The following is a 26,205-nucleotide window of genomic DNA, read 5'->3' on the forward strand; positions in this document are numbered from 1 at the left end:
TAAAAAAAAAAAACTCAACTACTCTAAAGTAACATCCTCTTAAATCTGCAGTCGCAGTTCTTATAACAAAATGACACTTGCTATACTCCAAACTCAAATCTTTATTTGGATCCTCTGCTCTGCCTAGTCAAAAATCGAATGCATTCGTAAATTCAAAAAATTTATTTACTTTGTTTGATATAATTCCTTTAATTAAAAAAATTAAACAATCTAAATTAATCTAATTCAAATCACTGGAATAACAAACTTTAAATCATTTAAATTCGAATATAAAAATAATCTGAATTTGAATAATCAAATTCAAATTACTTGGAATTAAAAATGATCTGAATTAAAAAAACAAAAAAAAAGCCTTTGATTCCCCGATTGTCAGTTCAAAATTAAAGGCAAGTCGAAACCTGAAATTTTCGATGGTTACATGTTATTAGTTAGTGGTCATAAAATATAAAGTAGGGGAAGATCCCTTGGATTATGTTGATGCCCTCTTCTAGGGCAAAGGGTCCCTTTCCAAGGAACTTTCAAATTATGTAGGGAAGAGAGGGTATGGGTTGCCGCATAGTGCACGATCTTTTGTGTGAAATGATTGATTCTTAGATTTTCCAAAAGTGGGGCCCATTCACTTAATTATTTTTGCATAGGTAAATAATAGATGACGGTGCATTCATATTTCAATGTTCGTATTGTGTAAGGAGCTGCCTCACTTTTTTCCTATTTCCTAACCCAAACATGGACAATTGGGAAATATGAATACCCTATTTTCTGCAACAACAAATACTCTGAATAATTTTACTGGAGTCATTTAAGATTTTTGTTTTTGAAATTTATTTTATTTATTCAAAAAAAAGATTGATCAATTTTAATTTTATTCTGCCAAACTTTTTTTAACCGGTTTAATTTTTAATAAATATTTTTGTTTCTTTATGAAATTATTATTATGATTAAATATTAAGATTTTTATAAAAAGAATTAAACGAAATTGGTAAGTCAATCAATTAACAAATTAAACTAGTATATAGCTAGATAAACTTGACTAAAAATGGGATTTGAATTAATGTTCATATTATCTTGTGTTGCGACGGGGACATTTTTCTTACTGTATAATAATTGTAATCATAATGTCCTAAAGACAATAATGATGGTACGAGACATAGTACAAGATATCTTTCTGACTTGATTTTGCAATGTCCCTCTACTGCCCAGATGATGGCACGTGGCGAACTCTTTTGGATAGATTTCCATGAAGATCAAGCCCTGGAAGTCAATCCAATCCAGGACCATACCAAGAATTTTCATCTGATTTTTAATTTTAAAAATCCCCTAATTATTGTGCTCACCAATACATTCCAATGTTTAGAATTCATTTGATTTTTAATTTGAAATGTTCGTAATTTTAAATAATTAATTCATATGGTATTTATTCATTGCACAGGAGTAGTAGACTTTTACTTGAAATTTATAAAAGTTTTAAATATAAAAAAATTAACTTTTTAAAACTTGTTTAATACATAAAAATTTTTAACAAGTTAATCAATTATTGAGTAATTTTTGTCTATAGTAGAAGTATACAAATTTTCAATTATTTTTTTTAAAATTTAAGAGAAAGAAGATTTGAACTTTACTCTTTAAGTAAAAAAATTATGTATCTATCAATGAGTTAAATTTCGAGTATAATTTTTCAATTAAGTTTAACTCTTATTGATTTACAAATTAAATTGAATTCTATTAGTTAGTTAGTTTTGATATTCAACTTAATTTTTATTTAATTATTTTAATTAAAAAAACTCACAAAGCTTACTTCACTTAAAAGAATCCTAGCTAAAGGCCTTATTCTTTTCATTTTTATGTTATAGGGGCAAGAATGGACAAAATGTGATGGAAAAAGTGCTGCTATTATCGAACAAACTAGCTAGAGGCAATTCACCCCTATACAAGTGAGTGGTTGCTGCAAAAAGATTTTTTTTTTTAACGTGGGCCTTCCTTTAGAAAGTGAAGGAGATGATAATTGAGGGGTTCTTGTATTTTATGTTATTGTGGTTGAAAATCAGCTAAATTTTGTTTTTATTGTTTTCAATGCAACTATAATTTTGATTTGATTGGACCTACGAATTGCTCTATGTTTTCGTAAATGGGTGAGTATGCCATATCTGTTTCAAAGACATAATAATTCCTAGTATTTTTTCTCAAATTATTTTCTTAGATTTACATCATAAAGGATATAAACTTTGTGACAAAGTACATATATAATGGATCAATGTTTTTTTTTTATTGTATGGGATTGTATTAATTTTACTCAAATTAACTCGTATCCCATTTTAAATTAATTATTTAATACCACCTTAGTTCACTAACCAAATATTTATGGCACATTCTCCAGCGGGCAATTGATGAAAGTGGAATACTGTTCATACCGTGAAAGTTGAGACAAACCTAGCTAGGTTAATTTGTTGAATAAGCAATCTAAAGGCTTAGGGACAGTGGAACCTCTTTTATATAAAATTGAATATGTTGTTTCGAATTGATTTAGTATTAAGTTTTATTTTTATTATTATTGTGGGAGAATGATAATTCAAATTTCACTATTTATTTGAGTTAATAATTATTATTTCCGACGTACGTAGGTAATGGTGTTTAAAAGTTATGAGAAATGGGTGCAAATGTTTAGAAATTATTAGGCAAGATTCATGAAAATTGAAAAATGTGGAACTAGACAAAATAATGTAGTTATTTTCAATTACTTGTTTATTTTATTCATTTATGTATAAATGAAATTCCCCCTCCATAAAGTAAAATAAAATGTCTCCTGAATGAGCCTATATGAAGATTACCCGATAGTCTGATCTTACAATATGAATTCTGTGGGGGCTAGCATTCAAAACTAAGGATATACATTCAATTTAATGATAATGTCAAATATATATATATATATATATAAAAGAAAAGAATTGTGAACCTACCCGCAATATCTCGGATTGGAATTGAAGTTGGCCTATATGCATTAGGAATCTTGGAACGTAGCCCACCTCGAGGGTTGTAATCTTGATATCAAATATTTATTAATTATTCCCAATTGGCATTTCCAGTGGCTCCATAGAAAACCAGCATGAGCATGCCAAATGTATAGACTAAAACCTTAAAATATACATAGCTTTCTCATAAAAGATAAAAGATGATTATAACTAATGCCATGGGATGAGATCCTTGATGATCATTTTATGTTGAATATACTCTTAAAAAACCTTTCACATGTATAATTATGTGCAGAAATCTTAATGTGCCTGGCATGGGCATGACCTATACAGATTTATGCACCGAAGGAGTTAATTCTCAACAATGCTGCGTACGTCAACCGGGGGATTGTGGAACAAATCAGATTAGTTTTTTAGGAGGGAAAAACAGACACTTGTTTGCTCAAATGAAATGAACAAGAGAGATGTGGTATTATCTGTAAAGGTGTAAAACCTTATCATTGTCAAAACGGTGATTAAATTGGGGAATGTTATGCTGAGGCATAGGGTAAGAAAGGAGTAGTTGGGGGTTGAGTGAAGGGCTTTTTTTGATGCTGTTGTTGCTGTGGGTGGCTTTATCCCACGGTTCTTTTACGTCCCCACCCAATAATTCACTCATATCTCTCTCTCCAACTTATCATTAAAGCCTGCATGACTTCAATTATTGCAATGATCCCAAAAGCATGACATATCTGACCTGGTCACATCCTCTAGATGTGTATTTTAATTACCACCTTTGTTCAAAAGTCACCCCACGCGCGTGGGACCACCTCCACCCGTATTTATCAGACACCCCCATCCCCTTGAAAATATTCAACCAAAATTTCTACTCATTGGATACCCCGATTCTGAGTTTTTTTTTTTTTTTTGCTTATGAATATGAGAGAGTCTACTCTGCTTGGAAGACACAAAAGAACATTACCCTTTAATTTTATTATTATACAAATATGCTCACTAACTTTCTTTGGAATAGTGAAAGATGGTCTCTTTGTCTGCTTGAATTGAACATTTGATAAAGAGGAGTTATTGGTCAAACTCTCATGCTAATCTAATCTGACTAGTAAATTACTTTCTTCCTTGTTTTTTTTTTTGCCCTTTTCTTCCCAATGTTTTTTTTTTCTCTGCTTACACATCAGGCTTAGCTCAAAAGGAGGAGTTTTTGAATCATTCTAGCCAATGGGGTGATGCCACATAGGAAGAAACTGGTAAAGGCTCAGTGTTTTGGTTGGTGAGTCAGCGTTTCCAGGCTTCCAGCCCCATTCCCAGGGGGTCACTACTTTTCAATTACGTCATTTGGAGAAATGTTAATTGACTACTCGGAAACTGCAAATCTGGGATTAATTAAATTGGCTATCATTTGAAAACAAACAAAACAACAAACAGTGCAAATGCTAAATAATTGTGTTTGGTAAACAACGCATTTTAATCATTATTTCCTCATATCATCATGATGAGGAGTACATACTAATATAAAAACATTATTAGTAACAAAAAAATTTAGTCAATTTTATTTTTTTTATTAATAAGAAAGGGTAGTTTGGCAAAGGGGGGGTTAAAACAAAGTTGGGTCCAAAGGGTGGAACAAGATTGATGATCCCTGCCGTCGGATGAAAAATCATTTTCTCATGTTGGGATGATGATGATTTCTGGCCCTTGTTTGGTGAGAACACAATAATTCACTAACATTGTGAAGTTATAGTCGCATTAATTAACAAAATCTTCCCATCAAGTATTTAATAATGGATTGTGCTGTGGGAAAGTGGTGTTGCCATGGGTAGCTACATTCTTAATTGAAAAAACAAGAGAAAAGAGCTTGTCGTTGCCTTGTACCCGGTAAAGAAAAGATTGCTTTAAAGCCTCATGTTTTCTCATCAGTCACCCCCCCCCCCCCCCCCCCCCCCCCCCCTCCCCCACGGCCTTTTCATTTCTTTAAAAAGTCAAATTTATTCAAATTCCACTTGTGAATACTATAACCAAAGATTTTGCAAACCCTTTTCCTTTATTACTTTGAGAAACGAAGTATCTTTCTCATTCTCTTTCTCCTTCCCTCCCTCTCTGTCTCTCTGTCTCTCTCTCTCTCGTGTATGAACCGGTGTATATTTATATAGATTCACGTGCGTTTGTCAAACTGGATTTGTCGGTCAATCTTTACTCGCACAAGGCAAGGGAAATAAAAAGGAGTGTCGTAGGGAGCGAGGGGGTGGTGGGTTGTGTGTTTACATTAAAGAATACTGGATAGGGTTTCTTTTTTAACTCTCTTTTCAGGGTATATCTCTCTTCATCGAGTCCAAAGGAAAAAAAAATAACAACAGCCAAGATATTCAAAGCCGTCTTTGCAGTTGTTTTGATTTTGGGTTCTCTTTGAAAACAAAAGGAAAAGGAAAAGAAAAAGTAAGGTGAATGGAGTTAGCTTTGAGCTTGGGTGATCCCTCAAAGCCGTTTTCATTTCTTGACAAAGCCCCAAAGTTATCAAGCAAAGATCTAGGGTTTTGCATGGGGCTCGGAAATGGGTTCAGATCACAAGAGAAAGGGGATGCTTTTGAAGGTGAAAGTAGAGGAGAAGCTACTAGAGATGGACATGACAAAAGGGTGTCTTCGGATCCACCTCTTCAGCTTGATCTTCTTCCTTTCTCCCCAGTTCCTCGTAGCCAACCTCCTTCTCAGCTTCGCTTTCCTTGGCTCACTGATAATCGTGAGTATTTACCCCTTTGCGCCAAGCTTCATGTTCTCTTTTTTTTTTGTTTCTTGTTCATCTTTCTGTTTGTTGGTGAGAAATGGAAGAAAGAAATTTGAAATTTGCAGTTCCTACTTATGAAAATATATTACGCCTTCCATTTTTCCTAATGAAAAAAACTGTCTTTTTTTTTCTTCATATAGTGCTCTTGGCAGCCAAAAATGATACTGTATGGGATATTAAGATCTGGGTATTTTGGGTTTTGTTTGTTATTTGATATTTCTTTTATCATCTTGAAGAAAATAGCATTAAACTTGTGCATTGTTACATTGGTGGTAGAAACGGGTTCATCAGAAGGACAGGGAAGAGGGTTAGATGTGAACCGGTTACCGGTGGTGGCGGTGATGGATGAAGCTGAGGATGGGGCGGCGATGTCTTCTCCCAACAGCGCGGTGTCTTCTTTTCAGATGGACTTCGGGATTAGAAACGGAAGCGGTCGAGGCAAGAGAGACCTGGAAGTTGAAAACGAAAGAGCTAGCTCAAGAGCCAGCGATGATGATGAGAACGGTTCAACTCGGAAGAAACTCAGGCTCTCTAAAGAACAATCCGCTTTTCTTGAAGAAAGTTTCAAAGAACACAACACTCTCAATCCTGTAAGTCAAACATAAACAGAAATTATTACCATTTGTTTTTTTCCCCTGTTCTTTTGGGTTCTGTCTTAAACATTTTTTTTATTGATTTTTATTTTTATTTTTTAAATTTGAATGGTGGTTCCAGAAGCAAAAACTTGCCTTGGCCAAGCAATTAAATCTTCGTCCTCGCCAAGTGGAAGTTTGGTTTCAGAATAGAAGAGCAAGGTATAGGAGCATATATTATTTATTTCATGGTGGTTGTATTGAACAATTGCCAATATGAGTAATATCTATAACATTTTTATTTCCCAGAAGTTGCAGCATGCTGTATTTATTAGCCATCCTCGAGCTTTTAATAAAAATAAATTAATGTCCTCAACCTGAACTGTACTGAGAATGTTTTTATCATTCTTTTTTTAATTTTATGTAATTTATTGGTTTAAGTTGTTTTTAATTATGGTTGATTTAAGGTTTGATTGTTGCAACACAGGACAAAGCTGAAGCAGACGGAGGTAGATTGTGAGTATTTGAAGAGATGCTGTGAGACGCTGACAGAAGAAAATAGGAGGTTGCAAAAGGAACTGCAAGAATTAAGAGCCTTGAAAACTTCTCAACCATTTTACATGCAGCTGCCTGCCACCACTCTCACTATGTGTCCTTCATGTGAGCGTGTCGCTACCACTTCCACCACCGCTAATTCCACCGCTGCTGCTGCCACCACCACCAACGTCACCGCCGCCGCCGCCGCCGCTGGCAGCAATTCCGATGCCAAGACTGGTGTCTTACCACTGACTAAGACTAGAGGATACCCTTTTTCTCCTCTACCAACACATGTGACCCAAAGCCAGCCCCAGCCCCAGCCCCAAGCCCACCAGGCTGCTTCCTGAAAATCATTGGATGTGACCAGTCAAAAGATTTGACTCCCTTTTTTCTTTTCCATAATGTAAATATTCTTGGCTTGGAGGATTTTTCTTTATTTTATTTTATTTTATTTTATTTTATTTTCCTTTCTTGAATTTATTAATTTGTCTGTCTAGCAGTTTTCTTGTTGATGGGAACGGGGGGAAAAAGAACACGAGATTTGAGTTTTTGATAGATTTTGTTTTTGACTGGGGGTGGGGTGAGGGAGCAAGTGGAAGAAATTTTGTTAGAAAGCTGCCTGTTTTGTTTGACGGGGAAAAGAAATTAATTATTAATAGTTACTGCCTAATGTAATCTAATGGTTTGTGCATTGAAATTGAATATAATCTTAGTGGTTTATTTATTTATTTATGAATCCACACTCAGTTTCATTCATTTATTTTGACCGTCTCCAATGTATGCTTTGACTTGTTGCGTCTTGTTATTTCCTTTCAGTATTTCTACAAATTATTATCAAGTTCGCTGAACTGGGAACATGGAGAGGGATTTTACTATTATGAAATCGGATGACAGTGCAACTTATTCTCCATAGGGAACACCTAACACTAATCATATCACAACTCTTTAGAATTTTAGAGAAAGTTTATGGAAAAGAGATGCCCCATTTTTTATATAGCTTATAATCAAATTACTGCTCACATCACATGCATTAAAAATATTTATTACCACTTAATTAGCTAAGCCAATTCTTCAATATATCATTATCAGCCTTTATTGCGAGCATTATGTGCATTTAAATGGTAGTAAAATAGAAGGAATTACATTGGTTACACGGCCATCATAGTCCATAGAGATAACGGATAAGGAGAGCGCATGGTAGCGTTTTTTTTTTTTGTTTGTTTGTTTTCTTTGTTTCCTTTTTAATTGAGAGAAAAGAAATTTGAATCACATTATTAAGTATGAGACATACACATACTTACCGTTTGAGTTATATATTTAAAAATTTATTAAACAATTGTAATTTATTTATTAGAATAAATTAACAATTTAAATAAAACGAGATAATAGAAAGAAAAAAATGTAAGTTAAGATAGACTTGGTGAGACCAACATCCTATTAGCTGGAATAAGCATATATTATACATATGAGTGTATGTATCTCTTGATTTGAGATGTATAAAGTGTTTCAACATCTATCTAATAATTATGAGAGGAAAAAGAAATAGATGAAAGAGAACTCGTGCAAGCTGTGGTTGAGACTTGAAGTATAATATTGCTCTAAGTTTTGAAGGCAAGTCTATATAAGAGGTTTTTTTTCATATGTTCACTCCCTCTTAAATTTTATGAATATAATTTTAAACATACATACATTCATATATATCTTTTGATTCAAAATAATGGACACAAAAATCAATTTCCCTAACCAGTAAGCGCAGTAGCAGCCCTACTTTTCCATAACTTCATTACTTTTTTTTTTTTCAGTTTTAAATTCACATGTATACCATGAACAATCATTTATACGTTCACGGGAAAAATAGGCAAACACAAGATGTGCACTCAAAAACATACTATTGTTTGAAGAAAAGTAATTGAAAATCCATTTGGAGTAATTAATTATATCTATAATATGAGTGCTAAGTAATGCTTATTTATGCGGTTTAAATACCTAGAGCCGTGCCCACTACCCAATCGATACAATAATTAACGATGAAGTACAAAGATTAAGTTATCTAACATCAATGGTATACTCATGATTAATTATCATAATTATTATTGTATATATAATACATTTGTTACATCATTTTTTTTGTATAAGAGAAATACGGTTTAAACATAAAATCTTCATCCAAAATCTCATTACCCAAACTTATCATTGGAGTTAAAGTCGAAATGACTGTAATTAATTTTATTACAAAAACAATTATAATCCTACAAAACGTTTGCTTATACAAATCTAATTTGTAAGTATATATGTTGTTACTTGAAGAATTTGATTTGAATCCCTCTTTGTCTAATCTCGCAAATAAATGTAATCCTTGGTTGTGAAATTAAACTTTTTCACACCTAACCCAAGGGGCCGAGGTTGAAATCCCATGGCTGTTTTCTCTAGAGATGTTCAGAACGTGAGCGAGATGGCAGATGATATCAAGACAAAGTTGGTGGTGAGACTTGACGACCAAAGAAGAGACATGCAGCCTGCAGGGTCGCTATAAAAACCTGGAAAACGTCGGTATTTCAACCATGATTATGACAAGGCCAGAGCAACGTATCTGCATTCTGGGACAGACTGCTACGTTGAAAAGAGTTAGGTATATGAATTAATATCTGATAGCGCCATGTAACTATAAATTACATCTTCAAAAATGTCAAACCATAATGATTTATGCTTGGTAATGGTAAGTATCTAGGGTTTGGTTAAGCCAACCCAAGATCGATTTTGAAGAAATTAATTGATCAACCAATAGGAACCAAGCATGTCTAATTAATAATAGGGTTATTTACTCTCCAAGTAAGGTGAAATGCATGTGTGTACCTAAATCAATATAAGTATATATATATATATATTCTTAATTTAGAGATGCTACACACATGTTCTTAGGTTTTAAAGAAGATAGTAGAAAGAAATGCTTTGAGAGTCTAAAATATATCTACATTCTTACCTGTGAGATTCTTGCAGTTTTATTGCAGGGTTAATTAAAGAGAGACTGGAAGAGGGAGGGAAAGTTCATATTATTGATCCAACCAAGCTCAAATCAAAGAGATACTCCTCATTTGGGGCCCATTGCTGGATGATTGCATGTACATCTGTTCATGGACCGAGCCTGGACATGATTTTTAGAGTTCAATTTGGCTTAACTTCAAATATTATTATATTAATTTTAATTTTAAAGTATTTTTAAAAACATTAATTTAATATTTAATAATAAATTTATTTTAAATTAATGATTTGGGATTTCACTAATTGAATCTTAATTTAGGTTATAGAAGTGTCAACCGGATCCACTTATTGACACCTCTAGTTGCAATTATCAGGTGAAGGTGCTTAAATTAAGTTGGGACATCTGCACTGATAAGCAGCTAATTACGAATTTAAAATTTTAATTTGTCACATAATGGGGTTAAAAATTTCTCATCTATAGCCCAGGTACAGGCCCTTTGAGCTTGTACTTGATTTAATTTAATTGAAAAAAGGAGTAGCTAATGTTTGAATTTTAAGTGAAGCTCCACTATTTTTTCACCAATAAAGTTTATTAAGATTTACCCCACCAAAAAATTATTGCAAATTTTTTTTGTGTGTTTTAAATTAGAAATTGGATGGATAAGATAATGTGTCATTGACCAATTGATTAGTAATTACTGCTATTAATTTAAACTAAAAGGCAAATTATTCTATGTACCTAAGTTGTGAAGTAATGAAAGGGGGCACTCATTATTGGTGTTTTCAAATGCGACAATCTTTTCAATTTCGATTTGTTGTTTCATATCGACGTGAACGTAAGACTGTGATGAGTTAAGCTTTTACTGACCATGGTGTCCCATCCATATTATCACTCTACATGCAAAGAGAGTTGTGAGATTAAAAAAAAAGAAAGCAATCAAAGCATAGAGATCATGCAATCCCCATATTTGACTATAGTAGACTTGGCATAGAAGGTACATACCATGACTACATCTTCTTTTTCCAGCTCAAACAGACAATATATCAATTAAAAGCAAAAGAATTGTGTCCCTTCTCTAAACAAAAAAAAGTATAAAATACAAATTAAAAGTAAAAAAAAAAAAAGAGTAAGAAAGGGATCCTTGGGAATGTGGTTCGAATACAATGTACAAAAGATTTCACGGGATAGGCCACTTCCTCTCCTATACTCTCTTGAAGAAGAAAAGGCTAAGCCTAGGTACCTCAAGATTAAAACAAATGGGCCAGATGCCCATAGGTTAGAGTGAGGGAGTTGAGGCCCAAGCAATCATTGGATAAAGAGGAGAGATATGCAACTTCGAACCAAATTAAGATAGTTTTTGTTGTTATTATTCTTTCTTGAAATGTTAAGATCAGCTTGAGTGGTGGAAAATTTAAACGTTAATTTCGAAATAGAGAAAGAGATAAGATGCAGCTTCTAACAAATTTTATGCTATTAAAGAAACGGCAGAAATCTTTTTTTAAATTTAAAATTTCAATTTTTTTTAAATTTTTTAAAGAAGAGAAATTCAAACACAATTCGTTAATTAAGAAAATATATAAATATACCTATTACGAAGCCTCATATTTAGATGCAATTTGAACTTGAAGCTAAAAATATAAAGAGATAAGACGTAAAGAGCCCTAGGTTTTGCTTGCAGTTACCGACACTAGACACTATTACGAGGAACCCGAAGAAAAGATTCTATAAATTGACAAAGAAAACGAGTGATTATAAAGTGGAAAAAAGGCACTTGATAAAAGACAAGGTTAGCTCTTATCTGATGATGGTGGCTTGGTAAATTGCTTAAACAATCAAATATACAGATTCTGATTGTTTCATATGTGGACGAATTAGTCCAAACATGGCATGTGACAGATCCCAGGAAAAGACCACACTCTTATTACCTCTACAATTTTATATTTAGTATTTGGTTTATCAAAAGCCGCATGTGGTCGGTCCTTTGTAGACCCAATCACAAAGTGACCCAAGCTTTCCACAAGAGGCAATTTGGCATTTATCAGTATATAAATCAAACATCACCATGACCATGGTGTCTTATAATATAATCAAAGGTTAATTTCATGCTTGTGATCAGTTTGTTGAACAGAATACTGAGAAAAAGGAATGGATAAGAGAGAAATATGTAAGGATGGTATATGGAAAGAGAAGCAACCCACTTGATTTTATTTTTAAATAAAATAATATGGAGATTTACAATCCTCAAAGCAAATTTGAGGGCAGAAAAATCTTGGGGTGGTAAGGGAAGGACAAGATTTCCCATTATCCAAATCTTACCAACTAAACCAAAACCATCCTCTCTCTACTTTCTATTATAAACAAAAGAAATTTACTACAGCACAGATTGATCTCTCCAAGAATATTCATCAGCTTCATTTTTCTACTCCCACAATTTTATAAGGAGGAGCAGAAAAAATAAAAAACACTCTCTGTTTGATCTTTTTTTTCCTTCCATTTTGTTTGTTTGTTTCTACAATGTACCGCCTATACTTGCTTCGACTCAGACAAATCTAAGTTTGTATGATTTTATTTTTACCTAGCTCTCCTTTGATGTTGCCGCATCTTATTTTCTTTTACAAGGAGCTCTGCGTACAGAAGCTCGTTCCACGAATCCGGCACACCAGGAAGGCACCAATGGCTGCAGTCCTGGTATTTTAGAGGAGCTATTCTTTCCTCCTCTGACATTTGTTGCTTCTGGTGCTTCCGGTAGATTGATGGGTGACCATCCTTTCGGAAATCAGTCAATCTGGTAATATTAAGGTAGGTGACATGTGTTTTCATCCCCTTCAGCACTGACTCCAAGACCAACATCTTTGATGGATATGGCGTTAGATACGTCTCATTCCTGATCGGCTCAGTTTCACTATCACATGCTCCTCCAGAATTCCACTGCCCGCCGCTGGAGAAAGATTCAAGCACCAATAAAACATTTAGAAATGGTATATCATAGTTTTTACCAACACACAGTTCCAAGAAAAACAAGGTTACAATTATATGCCTCCATAATTCTCAAGGAAATACAGGAATTTACTTCAAATGTGGCTGCAGGTTGTGAAGGAAAAAGCAGCTATGTGCATTCAAAATAATATATCACATTTATTTGCCTTTACCTGAAATGTGAAGCAGAATAACCTCTGAAGAACACCATAGACTTCATAGGATTTACTCTGGCATCAACCCATCTAGCCCATGTTGTCAATGCTCTCCGAAAGGCCTCAAGAACATTCAATTCGTTGTAAACATGGCTGCCTTCTTGGTAATAATCTTTCCTGTAGTTTTCCGTAGTTGAACACGGAAAATAATCATTAAAATCATTACAGTAAGAGACATTATATGTAAAAAAGTTGTATGGAAATATTATCAACAAACCCTTTGGAAGTTTTCTCATGAGTCCACCAATGCCCCGTGTTGAAGATGAGGATATCTGCCGATTTATATTGATCAGATGATTTTCCAACAAGATCAAGCCGAAGTGTCTCCTTCTTCGTTCCATTTTTGTCTGGCATTTCCCACTCTCGGACCAGGAAAGGAGATACGAAGAACTCTAAAGTGCAGTTATAATCCTATTCATCATCAACCGAGCCAGCCCCAAAAAGTAAACAAATAAGTTGCCGTAAAATTAAAGTAAATATCCTACAGTAAGTAACAAAGATGAGTAAAATTTAATCATCACGAATAACCTACTTTGAATATGAAAGAGTATGAAGCTTCCCCTCGAAAATAATGTCTCCCATGGGCTTCAAAAACATTTTTTGGATTTTTTGCAGCACCTCTCAGGATGCAAACCAGAGATTCCCACATATTCCTATTCAAAGAGTCGCCCACAAAAACAAGCCGCTTTCCCCTCAATAGCTCCAACATGTGACCGCCATTCAATCTAACAAAATATTCACATTAATTAATCTTAGCTTAATGATAAAAGAAAAGAAAACCCATTGCCATGTAATTTATTACTAGAGGCATAAGAAAGCACCAAAGTAAAATCTATGTATGAAAATACATTCAAGTATTCAACAGTGTTGATCACGAATAAAATTTGATAAATTCTCTAGATGACTAATTCAAAGATCAACATAAATCCAAAACTGCTAAATCAGTTTGATTTTCCAATAAAGGAAAACCTACTCAAAATTAAACCGATTAAAAAGCTCAAGATATTACTTGGTTGATAAATCAGTAAAAAGAATTGATCAAAACTTAAAAAAAAAATTACTACCTTGGCAAAGTGCAGCCTTTAGGCTTCCATTTCAATTTCTGAAAATCTCTATCAGGCCTTCCATTGGGAACACAACTAAATTGCTCATCAATAAACGAACAAGACCCTGGTTTATAAAGGGGATAGGAATTATCCTTCACCCATTCTCCATCAAACAAATCACAATTCATCAACGACTCAATCAAATTCTCAATCCCCCGTTTAGCTGGCAGCCTTGAACCACTCCCATTGCCCTGGTTTTTCCCATTCCCCTGTTTCTTCGTCAGGGAAGCTGTGTAGTTTGATACCACTCCTTTTTGTGCTACACTTTTCTCTCCCTTCCCAGAACTTACCTTGTTGACAGAATCAGATTTGGCTGGAGAATTTGTGCTCTGATTAGCTGCCACCGGAGCTTTTTCAGTGACAATTGTAGTCTGATTAGCCTTCAAAACTTGAGCTTTATCAGAATTCTCTTTCTTTTCAGTCTGGCTGCTCGTCCTAGGTGGATTTTTATACACAGGGGGAGGAGAAAGTGTGGTCTGATTTGCATGCAAAACCAAACTTTGGGTGTTGTTTTTATTTGTTTTGGGGGATTGGAAAGTGGTGTTTTTAGAACTGGCTACTTCTTTATTTGTGTTCAAAGATTGGGTTTTGGTGGTGTTTTTGTCAAAAGGTAGCTCCTCTCTTGGGTTGGCTAATTGAGATAAAGTGCTATTAGATCTGGTATTATTAGGATAAGAAGTGAAGTTAAGGCCTTGTTGTTGTTGCGGAGAAGAAGAAGTGTTGGAAAAGAAGTAATCGAAAACGGAAGAGAATTGAGATCTATAAGAATCCGCAGATGTAGTAGCAGAAGTGGTGGAGCTTGTTGAAAAGATGTTGGTGAACCAAGGAGCAGAAGAGTTCGAAGAAGGGCTAAAAGCTAAAAACACAGTGAAACCAACAAAGGCAAACATGAAGAAAGCCACTGTCCTCCTTGTCTTGATGATTGAAAACAGACTCCTGAAGTCTGTAACGAGAGTTGTTCCTCCATTGATAGGCATGTACTTTGCAGTATCTGCCATTGAAGGCAAAAGCCAAATCCTTTGAGTTGCTCTCTCTCCAAACCCAGAGATGGAAGTAGATGTGGGAAGGTGGAGAAAATTGGTGTTTGCGGAGAGAGAAAGTTGAGAAGTGGGACGAGACTAAAGTGAATGTGACTATACAGAAAGAGAAAGTTGTCTATGTTGGAGAGAGAACACTTGTGACTTGTGAGGAACAGAGAGGAGAAGAGAGAGAAAAAAAAAAAAGGAAAGAGCTATAAAGGAAAAAGAAAGAATAAATGGTTTTAAAAAAGGGGATGGTTTCCACATAATTAACATTTCTGCCACTGACTTCCTATTTTTGTGGTACGTGTATTTTCCACAACACGTGCTAGATCACATTAATTTGGTTGTGCCCCGTGCTTTTTTAGCGTAGTTCTTTTTTATCTATGATTTTTTTTTTTTTTTGTATACGTCAAGTGAATGAGTATGACCAAAAATGTAATTTATTAATAGATTTATATCTACAATAACTTCTTTCCTATTAATTCAATAATATTTTTTAGTGAGTAAAACCTTTCTTATGTATATAAAAACTCAAAGAGGTCTACCAAAAAACGAAATTAAACTTTTGGTGATAAAAATATGGATTAAGAAAATTTTAAAAACTAAAAATGAGTGGAAATAATCACGCATAGAAAAAATATTAAAATGACCTAAGAAATTATAATCTTTTGAACGTGATTGTTGACTAACAATCAAATTAGTAATAAGTAACAAAATCAAATTATAAAAAAAAATAGTAAATTGAATGCTACGTGAAACAATAAAAAAAGAAGCAATGAAATCAATGCAAAATTCAGTATTATAAAGTTTTCCTTTTGATTGAGTTATGCTAGTAAATATATTTTTAGGCAACAGTCAACAATATCATGTTTAGTTTGAATTTTTAACATTAAATGGTCAAACATATTTTTGGGCTTTGTCTTTTATATAGTTTGAATTTGTAATAAATATGTAAACTTTTCAAGTGAAAACGATCGATTGCAATAAATTTAATTTTTTTGAATACCAAAATTAAAATTTTGTATAGATTTAGAAGAGAGCTGATATTTATTTAGAATAGAGATGTCAAAAAGATAAACTATTAATGTAAAATTATTTCCTTTTTTATCAAAGATTTTATTTTTATATATTTTTGTATTAGATGAATCTATAGTTACCTTTTAAATTAGGAATTTGTAAGATCGATAGCTTCTATTTATAAAAGAAATTATCTTATGACGTGGATTTGTAAGATTTATACATATACGTTACGTTATAATTAAGGAAAAATAATAGATTAATGCAATTATGAAATAAACCTATATAAGTTATATAAAAAATAATTATAAACTTATATTCAACATTTGAAATAGAAAATTATTCATAAAAAGAAAACAAGAAAAACCAATCCAACAAAGAAGGCAAGAAGGGGCACTTTCCTTTGTTGCACTCAGATTAGCAGTTACGGCATAAAATGTAAGGCTAATTTATTGGAGAGAGGCAATTCAAACTCAAATCGGGATCAAGTTAGCTTATCCCAAGTTTTTGAAATCAATTCTGAGTATCTTAACTTGTTCTATCTTGGTCTTGTAAACTTTGTATTATAAATAATTCAATTCTGCGTATTGATAATCAGTGATTGGAGCTTTGTTCCACCATAATTTTGTTTGGTAATGTCATTTGATGAGCAGTACCTCTACCCATGATGAAGACCTTCACTTGCCCAACTCAGCTATATTACGAAGGATACATTCGATGGTAGATTATTTGAACTCAAGCAATTTAATTTATATAATAATTGGTATGTATTTTTTTGGTAACTATTTTTAATTATTATTTAATAGAAACGTGAGAATTTTATAAAATATGAGATTGTTCAATTGTTAAGGGTATTAAAGACTTTTCATCACAAAATTTGGAAAAGAGAGAGGATGAATCGGGAGAGAGAATTTGAAGGTAAAGGAGAAAGAAAGTTCAGATCTGGCCGAGAGCATCAGGAAAACATTTTTTTTTTTATCTTTTTAATATTTCTTTTTTTATGAGAAAACATTTTTGAAAAAAAATTATGAAAAAATTAAAAGATATTTTTAATTTCCCAAGGAAAATATCAGATCACAGAAAGGAAAAGAAGTAGTGGCAGAAATCGTAATATTCATCAAAATCCCCTTATCAAAAGTACCCTTTAGACTGTTTTCGAAAATTTAAAAATTTATGAGTTTTTTCGGTTTCCACCCCCTTACCGGTGTTAAGTTAAATGTGGACGTTTATAAATGCCTGTCCGTGTGGGACCTCTTATAACTGTTTCCTCTATTTTTCATTTTTTAAACTTTTTTCTGTCCGTGTTTTTTAATCGTACTCGTCAAACATGTACGGCTGCCTGATCACAAAAAAATTAAAAGAAGAATCAACTACCCAGCACATCGTCACCCGGCGGTGAGGGTTGTGGTAGCTGTGACGCATTGTCATTGGAGGGGGACCCATCTGACAGACAAAAATACTGAAGGGGGTGTTTAAGGTCCCAACCAATAATGTTTAAGTTATGGAGTCACCGCCCAGCATTGTCGTTTGGGGTTTAAGGGTTTGAGCTTGCCAAATGTCCTACGGCTTTGATAATTACAAGGTGGGTCGGAGTTGGATCTATCTGTGTTTTATTATCCTGTTTGGAACTCAAACGTGTCTTCACCCGAAGAGAAAATCACTTGAAAGAAGGAATAGCATATTCTAAAAGACCAACATTAAAAGGTTTAGAGAATGCAAAATTGTTATAGTTAAAATATTTCAAAGAACGTTTAGATTAATTTGGTTATTTATTATCGAATGGTAAGATGCAAAATAGATATTCTATTTTGGTAAGCACTTTCATTTAATAGTTTGATATAATTCATTGATTTTACTTTAATTCTCAACCTTATTTTAATTTAATTTCCCCCTCTCTTATGTCTGCTCTGAAAATGTTGGACTGAACAACATAGTTGGGGTGTAAGTTGTGTTGAAAGCTTTCAAGGAATACTTCCCCTAACATGAATAATGAAAAGGTTATTCTATTCAATTTCTATTTGAGTGATATTTTTGTTCTTATTATTTATTTATTTTTTCTATTTTTTTAAATTAAAAAAAAATAAAGTATAAGCTACAGAGGAAACCTAAATGATCTTCCTAACTAGTATTTAATTTGTTAGAGAAAAATCGATGATCTTACGCTAGTCCATGAAAGAAACCCTTGGTGAGTCAATATCAAAGTAAACCATCTGGCTGACTACACATTTCAGTGCCCCCACAAAGTCATGAACTGAGAAAATGAAGAAACAGTCATAAGCTTTAATCTTGAAGTTCAAATCGAGCTACTTCATTTTGTCTTCCTCACCATTTTCCCAATAGATTCAGTCATTGACGGATTAAACAAACAATTTTTTTTCTCTTTGTGTTATCAATAAATTAATGCTTAATCTGTTAAGAAGGTTTAAATATACCCTATTTTTAAACACTATATATGTATATAAGAGGTTGGGAAGATTTGACGATTGATCCATACTGATTCACGAGCATGCAAACATTTGCAGAATGCATGTGACATGGCAAATGGGCTTTATCTATAAAATGATTATTTTTTTATTAACAGAAAACAGTAATTAAAAACTAATACACCGAGTATTCGGTTCAGTTATAAATATATAACTCTTTGTTTAAAAAATTAGGTTGAAATTCACTTTTTTTTTAATAATAAATAAGTAAAAATAATTAAGAATTTTTAAATATTGAAAGGTAGAATAGAAATATATTAAAATACAAGTCGTTCTCCCTTTTGGCCCCATTTGGAAAACTAGAGGTTCAAGTTTAGACACAAATATTTTTTAAGGGTTTATTGGGATGATATAAATGGGACCACGCTATTCCTTATCACACAATGAATCAAATCACAACCAACTATATGATTTGCCCAACAAGATATTGTATTTATAAGGTAAGTGGCTCTTAAAAGAAAGAGTAGGTAGCACCGCTCGTAGAGTTGTGAATATTGTTCGTCTAAATTATAGTCTCTTTAATAGTTTATCCAAAAATAATTGTTCATCTGTAATATATTAATTATATCATTATATGTCGATTTTTTTTGGGTGAATTTAAAATATATAAACTACCAATTGCCTCTAGACTTAAGTTAGTGAACAGTATTTAGAAGAAAAAAAATTAATTTATGGGTCTCCTTTCCAAAACTTAAAATGATGTCAATTTGAGAATTAAGTATTTACATTCAATTAAGTCATTTTTTTTCCTTTTAAAAAGGAGACGGAGTCATCCCTATTAATAGCTGATCAGCCTTTTGTCATGTAATATTCTAACAATTAATAAATGATTTTTGAAAAGAGTCTAAGATATTCAATCGGAAGAAATGGGTTGCAGAAGCCGTACATTGCCGGCGTGGACTTGGCTGGACTCCCCTGGTATACGCGTCAACTCCTCAAATCTATGCCCAAAGTCTGTCGGTGCTGCCTTCGTTTAGGATCTCATTACTTCCAAATCAACCATTAATAATTCTTTTTAATGCTTAATTAAATCTCCTGTCCTTCTCGAGGGATTGGAACTTTCTGCCATCCTTTGTTGACGTACGTACCATCCCTCGTCAGACAATTCAAACTATATTTGAGGGCAAGATAAAATTTCAAATATATCTTACACATAAATCACAATTTCATGTAATTAAATAAAATTTTAATGTAACAGTTAATATTTTTAATTTATAAGAGTTTTAAGAGGATCAAAACAAGGTAGAGCTAATTAATTTTTGTTAAAGAGATAAAAATAGAAAAATAAAAATTAAAAATTTTAAAACTTAATATGATAAATTTAATTAACAATAAAAAAGGGTTGGTTGGCTAAATATGCTACGCTCACCCTCGTTTGGTGGGTGCTTAATGGCTATCAAGACATATGGCCGACATAATTTGTGGAACCCTAATAGGGTTGGCTCGCTTGGCCGACCCTCTTGAAAAAAAATTTAATTAACAATAAACAGATTAATAATAAAAAATAATTTTATATAACATGTAAATTAAGGAAAAAAAAAAGACTTACAATAGTCTGAAAGTTATGCTCAATTATGTTTTCTGAATTCAAATTCATCAATTATTAATTATGCATTGAAAAACATCAATTTCTTTATGATTGAGTTTTAAATAATTTGATTTATATTATTCTAATTCATGAGTTAAAGTATTAAGATTTGGTGGCTCAAGTATAGAAGAATCATTTGAACGGTTTGCATCTTTTCTTTTAAAAAATTTGTCAATTATTTTCAATTTACTTATATTTTAATCAAACTTAAAAAAATTAAAGCAGTCAACTTTTAATATTCTTATTTTATTTCTATTTCAACTTATAATATTAAATATAAAACTATAATACAAAAAACATAAATAGTTAAACACAATATATAAGATTGATAATTTCCTCTTATATGATCAAAATTATTTAAAGGCTTTATATTCTAAATAATTTTCTTTCAATTAAATATAAAATGTAAAACATATAAAAAAGATATATTTAAGATAATTTCTTTTTATTTAATCAAGATTAAAAAAAATAATACATTAATGAAATTTTTAACAACAATGCAACATTACAACTTATATTTAAAAATTACATAATAATTTATGAATTTTTAAAGATTAAAATTATAAAAAATAAAATTCATATAATAGAAACAAAAAAGAAAAAAACATGGTTGATGGTTCTTAAAAATTTAGAACAGAAAATTTATAAAAATTTAAAACATATAAATAAATGAAATAAAAATAAATAAATAAATAAAAATAATAATATAAATTGAGAAAGAAAAACAAAAAACCTTTAAAATTGAGACATGTGAAATCATGTTGTTATTTTTTCTTTATATTAATTATTAAATAAAAAATTATTTTGAAGAGATCGGTAAAGAAATATATAAAAAATTTTATATAATACAAAAAAAATTTTAAAAATTTTGAGAGGCCAAAGTAAAGGAGGCTCCGCCCCTGGATCAAAGTATGGCTCACTATTTATCCTCTCTAACAATCTTGCAATAATTGATAGATAACTCTTTTTAGAAGAATGTTAACATTAAATGAGTCAAAATAAAAATAGTAATATTAATACTTGACGAAAAATTGGCCAAAATTATTGTAATCACTTCAAAGTTTGGGACAAAAGTTACCATATAAGTTTGATGGATGATTTGGTTTGTTATGGTAATAAATTCAATTCAATAATTGTGAAAGGTTGCAAATACGATATGGACCAGATTTGCAATCATTTTGGAAATTACTTCTTCCTTGCAATTAGTCATTCAATAATTGGTTTAGATATATTACTATAAAAGAAAAAAAATACCAGAAAATTGAGTGTTTCAATTATGTCTTTACAACTGTGTAATAGTGACTTGCAAGCTATGTAGTACAAAAATATCATCAATCGTGGAACCAAATGCTTGTATGTATAAGTTGGATTTATTTGTTGGACTAGCAATTGAATGAGACTACCATTTGGCAAAGAATAAAGGTAAAGGGGAATAGTACCAAAAACAGTAAAAGGAAACTTATTTGGAAAAAGGGCCTATATGCTTTCTACTAAGACTAAATAGAAATAAATGCACAGAAAAAAGATGGCAAGGATATGATCAGGAAAGCTAGAAATTGTCATTCATGTCTGTCCTCCACTTTAATTTTCTTCCAATTTGCTCAACTCATTGTTCTGCCCAAAAACAAAAGTGATAGCGATTTTACAATTATCCAAAATTAAATATGGTGATTTGTCTTGAAATAAATGCAAATATTTATTATTGATGCACATCATTTGCTCTGATCATACATATAAGAATCCACCTTTTTGACGTAGCAACAAATTTGGCAATATTTATTTCTTGATATGAATTGTTGTTACGATATAAAAAAGAAAGTAGATGATGCTGTTTTTGAGGCTCAATAATTGAAAAGGTTATGCTAAAATAATTCATGAAATCTGATGATTACCTAGAAGATATTAATATAAATGAATTCAAAAATGGAGGAAAATGACACTCGGGGGTCCAGGGTCATTTAAGGCCTCTTAATCTCATCCAACTCATAGGCCAACTACTTTTCTCCACCGACTCAACTCCTTAACCTACTACATTCATTGGGAACCTTTTGAAATTGCAACCAGACAAAGAGCACTCTCCACCCTGTAGATTCAAATCCCATTTTTGGTCCCTTGGGATTTTCTCAACATGCTCTTCCACATGATTCCTTTCTCCACTCTTTTATCGTGTGAGGCACCCCATCCATGCATTGTTCTGCAAGATCTGAGGCTTGTTAATTTATTTATTGCCAAAAACCCATGATTTGTCACATCTCCTTTTCACTAAAACTCAATATATATATATTCAAAGGCAGTCGTCTAGCTCATATTTCATAGTAAGTACAATAATATTACAGGACACTAAGGAGAACTAGGATGTCACAACATGAATATCATTTCCTTGGCTGAGAAAAAATAATCATTTCCAAAGGAAGAACTTGTTACTGGTGGGCTTTTAAGCTTAGATAATTAAGAAGGAAATCAATGCTTTATACCCTTTTAGCATTAGCTTATTATAATTATATGTATTTTTCTATTTAAAAAGTTAAAATTTTTAAACATAATACTTGAAAAAATTCATACATTATTCAAGAAAAATTAAATAAATTGTTATTTTTTATTATGTTTAATTAAATGTTTATATTTTTTATTTTGAATCAAATAAATTCTTATAATTAATAGTTGAGTAATTATCATTTATCAAAATATTACTTGTCATTATACATCATGTAACGTTGACATGAAAGGTGAAAATGTCATATTATCATATTATCATATCACAGTAATATGCCACGTCATCCATTATATGACATATCAAAATATGTCATATGGTATAAAATGATAAATATTATTTTAATTAATAAAAATTAGTCAACCATTAGTTGTAAGGATTTATTTCGATTCAAAATAAAAGTACAAGAATTTCATTGAACACAATAAAAAAATAAAAATTTATTTAAATTTTTATAAATAATGTAAAAACTTTTTAGAATATTATATCTAAAATATTTGAATCTTTCTTTCTTTTTTTTTTCAAATAAAAAAATCATTGCATTATTCACTTCAAGTCTCTAACCTATAGCCATAAAATGATGAATTATTCACTGTAATTAATGAATGTCGATTACAATTTATAACCGAAAATAGGAGTGATATATATGAAACAAGTGTACGTACATACTGATCTAAGTGACTTAATTTGTCCAAACTTTTGTTTTGAGAACAAAGTGAGATTGAAATCTCTAGTTTAATCTATTAACAACTAATCGTATATGTATCAAAGGTCCGTGATTGGTTTGGCAGAGAAGATTCCTAATAAAATATGCAGAAACATTTCCTTAAAAAAATTGGGTAGAATTAGAGCACTTGGCTTGGACACCTTAAGTCTTAAAATATTCAAAATTGCGACCCCTGGGATTATATAATAGTAGAAAGAGAGTATTGATCAGTTATTTCAAACGCCAACAGATATATTATAAAAAATTACAGGGGAAAATGGTCACAAGTTTTCTCAATTCAATATTTTGACTAGAATAGGTTATCCATCACCATGAGAGAAATTGGAAAAATACCTGAAATATGTAAGGAAAAAGAATTAAGGTGGAATGGACTGTGTGATTACTCCGCGAGATAATTGATGTGGAGCTCTACCTTCCCTCGCCCACATGCATTGAACGCCAACGAAGCTGCAAGGAAAAGCCCCAGGGGGCCGAAAAAAATAAAAATAGTATGCAATTCAATTAGATCCATTTACCAGTTTCAACTGTCGTCGTGGGATTGGTCTATAATTATATGAACTTTAACTTTTCTTTTTTTAAAAAAAAAATTATTTCCCCCTTCAATTCTTGAAGAAGGTGTTGATGGCGTTAAGAAACATATGACAGCTGAGAAATTCACGTATACGCCATGTGTTTTTACATTAGAGTAGGAGGCAGAGATGGCCATGATGCCAAGCGAATTATGAGTAGACTCCAAGCATCCAACTGGATTTCACAGAAGCGTACCTTTATCAATTCAATCAATTACATATAAAAAACTTATTCAACTTACAAACAAGTTATCATTTACAACTGCTTTTTTTTTTTTCATTTCTGAATTTATTGTTTAAATAAGAAAGATTTGAGTCTTGGCATGTTTCTTTTGATTGACTAAGATTTTGCTTCGCGGCATATTATGCCTGAAAAATGTGATTCACCACTTTTAAGGGTCGGGATGTTCAAAGGTTGCTTACAAGTACAACAGCAAGTCTTCTGGGTACTTCTCCAGCTCTTAGACAACCACAAACCACCAAGGAACAGACCCTTTTGGCCATGCCACCTAGCCGACCATTGTTTTGGCGAAGAAAGATAATTAATGTTAGTGGTCTTTTCCCATCATTCACTTTTTGGTTTCCTAGCTCATATGATTGTGTAACTACTTCACAGGATAAAGAATATATACAGATTTCTCAAGTAAGCTGGCCATAGTAGCTTCTAAAGCAACTGCAACTATTAATATATCCAAGGGCAAAGGTAGAAAGTGGAAAATCCCCCAAGGCCCAGAGACCTACAGAATATGGAGGAAAAGCGAAATTCAGGATCCATTGATATAGTTGGTTATTATGGTAGCTTAACTTTGCCACTCAGTGTCAGTGCCGCCTATTTTCATTTTTCCCCACAGGATTTTTTGGTTTGAAAACATGGGATGATCATATTATCAGGATTCGAATTTCTGAATTGTTTTAAAAGGCTATGTAAACGAATTAACATTGAACTCTTATACAAGGATCTAACCATATCTCTATGGTTTGGAGTAATAAGTAATTAAGCAGCTCCAAAAAAAAAAAAATTTTCATTTGAAAGAAGAGACAAGTTAGCTATGGGCCTAATCTAACCCCAAGCGCCTTGACTTGTTGACTGATTAGAATCACCTTAATTCCTAGACTCACTATGGGCCATGTGTGACCTAAAGAGCTAAAGTTTAGTCTAGGATTAAAGAAAAGAAGATGCCACCCCAAAGAAAAAAAGGGGGGGCTACTGGCTATATGGTCACATATCTTTAGCAGATTACTCTATGACTTGAGGGAAAGATGCATGCCATTGATCATAGGAAATTAACATGAAACAGGAGCTATCATTCTGCTTTGTTTGCTTTTCTAAATTATGAGGGTAACTGGCTGTATACATAAAGTTAATACCACAATTACCCAATGGGGCGGAAAAACGAGTAGGGATCCAAGAATGATTGCATTAAAACTTACTCACTTGATACCTTAATGGCCAACTAAATCATCAATTGTTATCAATGGCTCCCCTTCTTGACCCAAAACTACCCTATGGATGCCTGATGGAGCCATACTCCTTTTGGGTTCATTTGCATACAGAACATGATAACGCTAGAGCAGTATCAAAAGAAGTAAAGACAACATCAACTTTTTTTTTTATCAATCCCTTCATATATAATTTATATACATATAATTAATAATATAAAAAATGTGCATGATTTGATTGAAAAAGGGATACATTACACATAAAGTATCTAAAAAATAATGATAATTAATAATAATACAATATTGCTTCAAAATTCATAAATACATCACCGAAATCCTTAATTTTAACTTAAGGGTGAAGCTGTCAGTGTACTCCCCTTTAGTTATGTGCTCCAATAATTTGGGGAGGAGCAAACTTAGTCTTTCTCTTTTCTCTAGAATTGTCCACTGGCTTGGAGAAGCATACGAATGATACCAGTCTGTAAAGTGATTGGACCATGTTTCCAGGCACAAGCACTTTGACATTTTCAGTTAAACAAAGGCTTTGCCTCACTTTTATATTGCCTTCCCAACACTGTGTTATGTTATACAACTCTCTTTTATTTTTTTAAAATTAAAAAATGCATGTTATGTATCTTCAATTTAATCATCATTCAAAATAAATTAAAAGAGTGATACAAAATTACAATCAATAATGTCCTTTTATATATATATTTGTTTGGTGCATTCATTGACGTCCT

The 26,205-nt window shown here is 32.2% G+C and overlaps 2 protein-coding genes and 1 non-coding gene across 3 annotated transcripts; 2 read left to right on the forward strand and 1 right to left on the reverse strand.

Annotated features, from left to right (window-relative positions):
• The first annotated feature begins 4,977 nt into the window (after window positions 1–4,977).
• On the forward strand, window positions 4,978–7,579 carry HAT14 (homeobox leucine zipper protein). Its single transcript, XM_018121649.2, has 4 exons — window positions 4,978–5,697; window positions 6,019–6,332; window positions 6,457–6,536; window positions 6,802–7,579. The coding sequence occupies exons 1-4, from the start codon at window positions 5,406–5,408 to the stop codon at window positions 7,196–7,198; spliced, it is 1,083 nt and encodes a 360-aa protein (XP_017977138.2). The 5' UTR covers window positions 4,978–5,405; the 3' UTR covers window positions 7,199–7,579.
• Window positions 7,580–12,009: 4,430 nt separating this feature from the next.
• Window positions 12,010–15,336, reverse strand: LOC18599132 (trichome birefringence-like protein (DUF828)). Its single transcript, XM_007028961.3, has 5 exons — window positions 14,087–15,336; window positions 13,555–13,747; window positions 13,240–13,433; window positions 12,981–13,139; window positions 12,010–12,769 (listed from the first exon to the last, which is right to left on the reverse strand). The coding sequence occupies exons 1-5, from the start codon at window positions 15,124–15,126 to the stop codon at window positions 12,403–12,405; spliced, it is 1,953 nt and encodes a 650-aa protein (XP_007029023.3). The 5' UTR covers window positions 15,127–15,336; the 3' UTR covers window positions 12,010–12,402.
• Window positions 15,337–19,984: 4,648 nt separating this feature from the next.
• On the forward strand, window positions 19,985–20,113 carry LOC148762831 (U11 spliceosomal RNA). The gene has a single exon (XR_016026842.1). It is a non-coding gene; the product is annotated as a U11 spliceosomal RNA (small nuclear RNA).
• The last annotated feature ends 6,092 nt before the right edge of the window (window positions 20,114–26,205 follow it).

The sequence above is a fragment of the Theobroma cacao genome, chromosome 5, assembly GCF_053813885.1.
Source record: "Theobroma cacao isolate CCN51 chromosome 5, ASM5381388v1, whole genome shotgun sequence".
NCBI classification, from domain to species: Eukaryota; Viridiplantae; Streptophyta; class Magnoliopsida; order Malvales; family Malvaceae; genus Theobroma; species Theobroma cacao.

What these genes read in the sequence shown, in the direction of transcription:
- HAT14 (XM_018121649.2), top strand. Translation starts at nt 5,406, where the DNA reads ATGGAGTTAGCTTTGAGCTTGGGTGATCCCTCAAAGCCGTTTTCATTT. An exon ending in TCCTTGGCTCACTGATAATC is followed by an intron (nt 5,698 to 6,018) that starts GTGAGTATTTAC and finishes CATTGGTGGTAG; the next exon opens with AAACGGGTTCATCAGAAGGA. An exon ending in TTTCAGAATAGAAGAGCAAG is followed by an intron (nt 6,537 to 6,801) that starts GTATAGGAGCAT and finishes GTTGCAACACAG; the next exon opens with GACAAAGCTGAAGCAGACGG.
- LOC18599132 (XM_007028961.3), bottom strand. Translation starts at nt 15,126, where the DNA reads ATGGCAGATACTGCAAAGTACATGCCTATCAATGGAGGAACAACTCTC. An exon ending in CATGAGAAAACTTCCAAAGG is followed by an intron (nt 13,140 to 13,239) that starts GTTTGTTGATAA and finishes GGAAAACTACAG; the next exon opens with GAAAGATTATTACCAAGAAG. An exon ending in TATTCTGCTTCACATTTCAG is followed by an intron (nt 12,770 to 12,980) that starts GTAAAGGCAAAT and finishes ATCTTTCTCCAG; the next exon opens with CGGCGGGCAGTGGAATTCTG.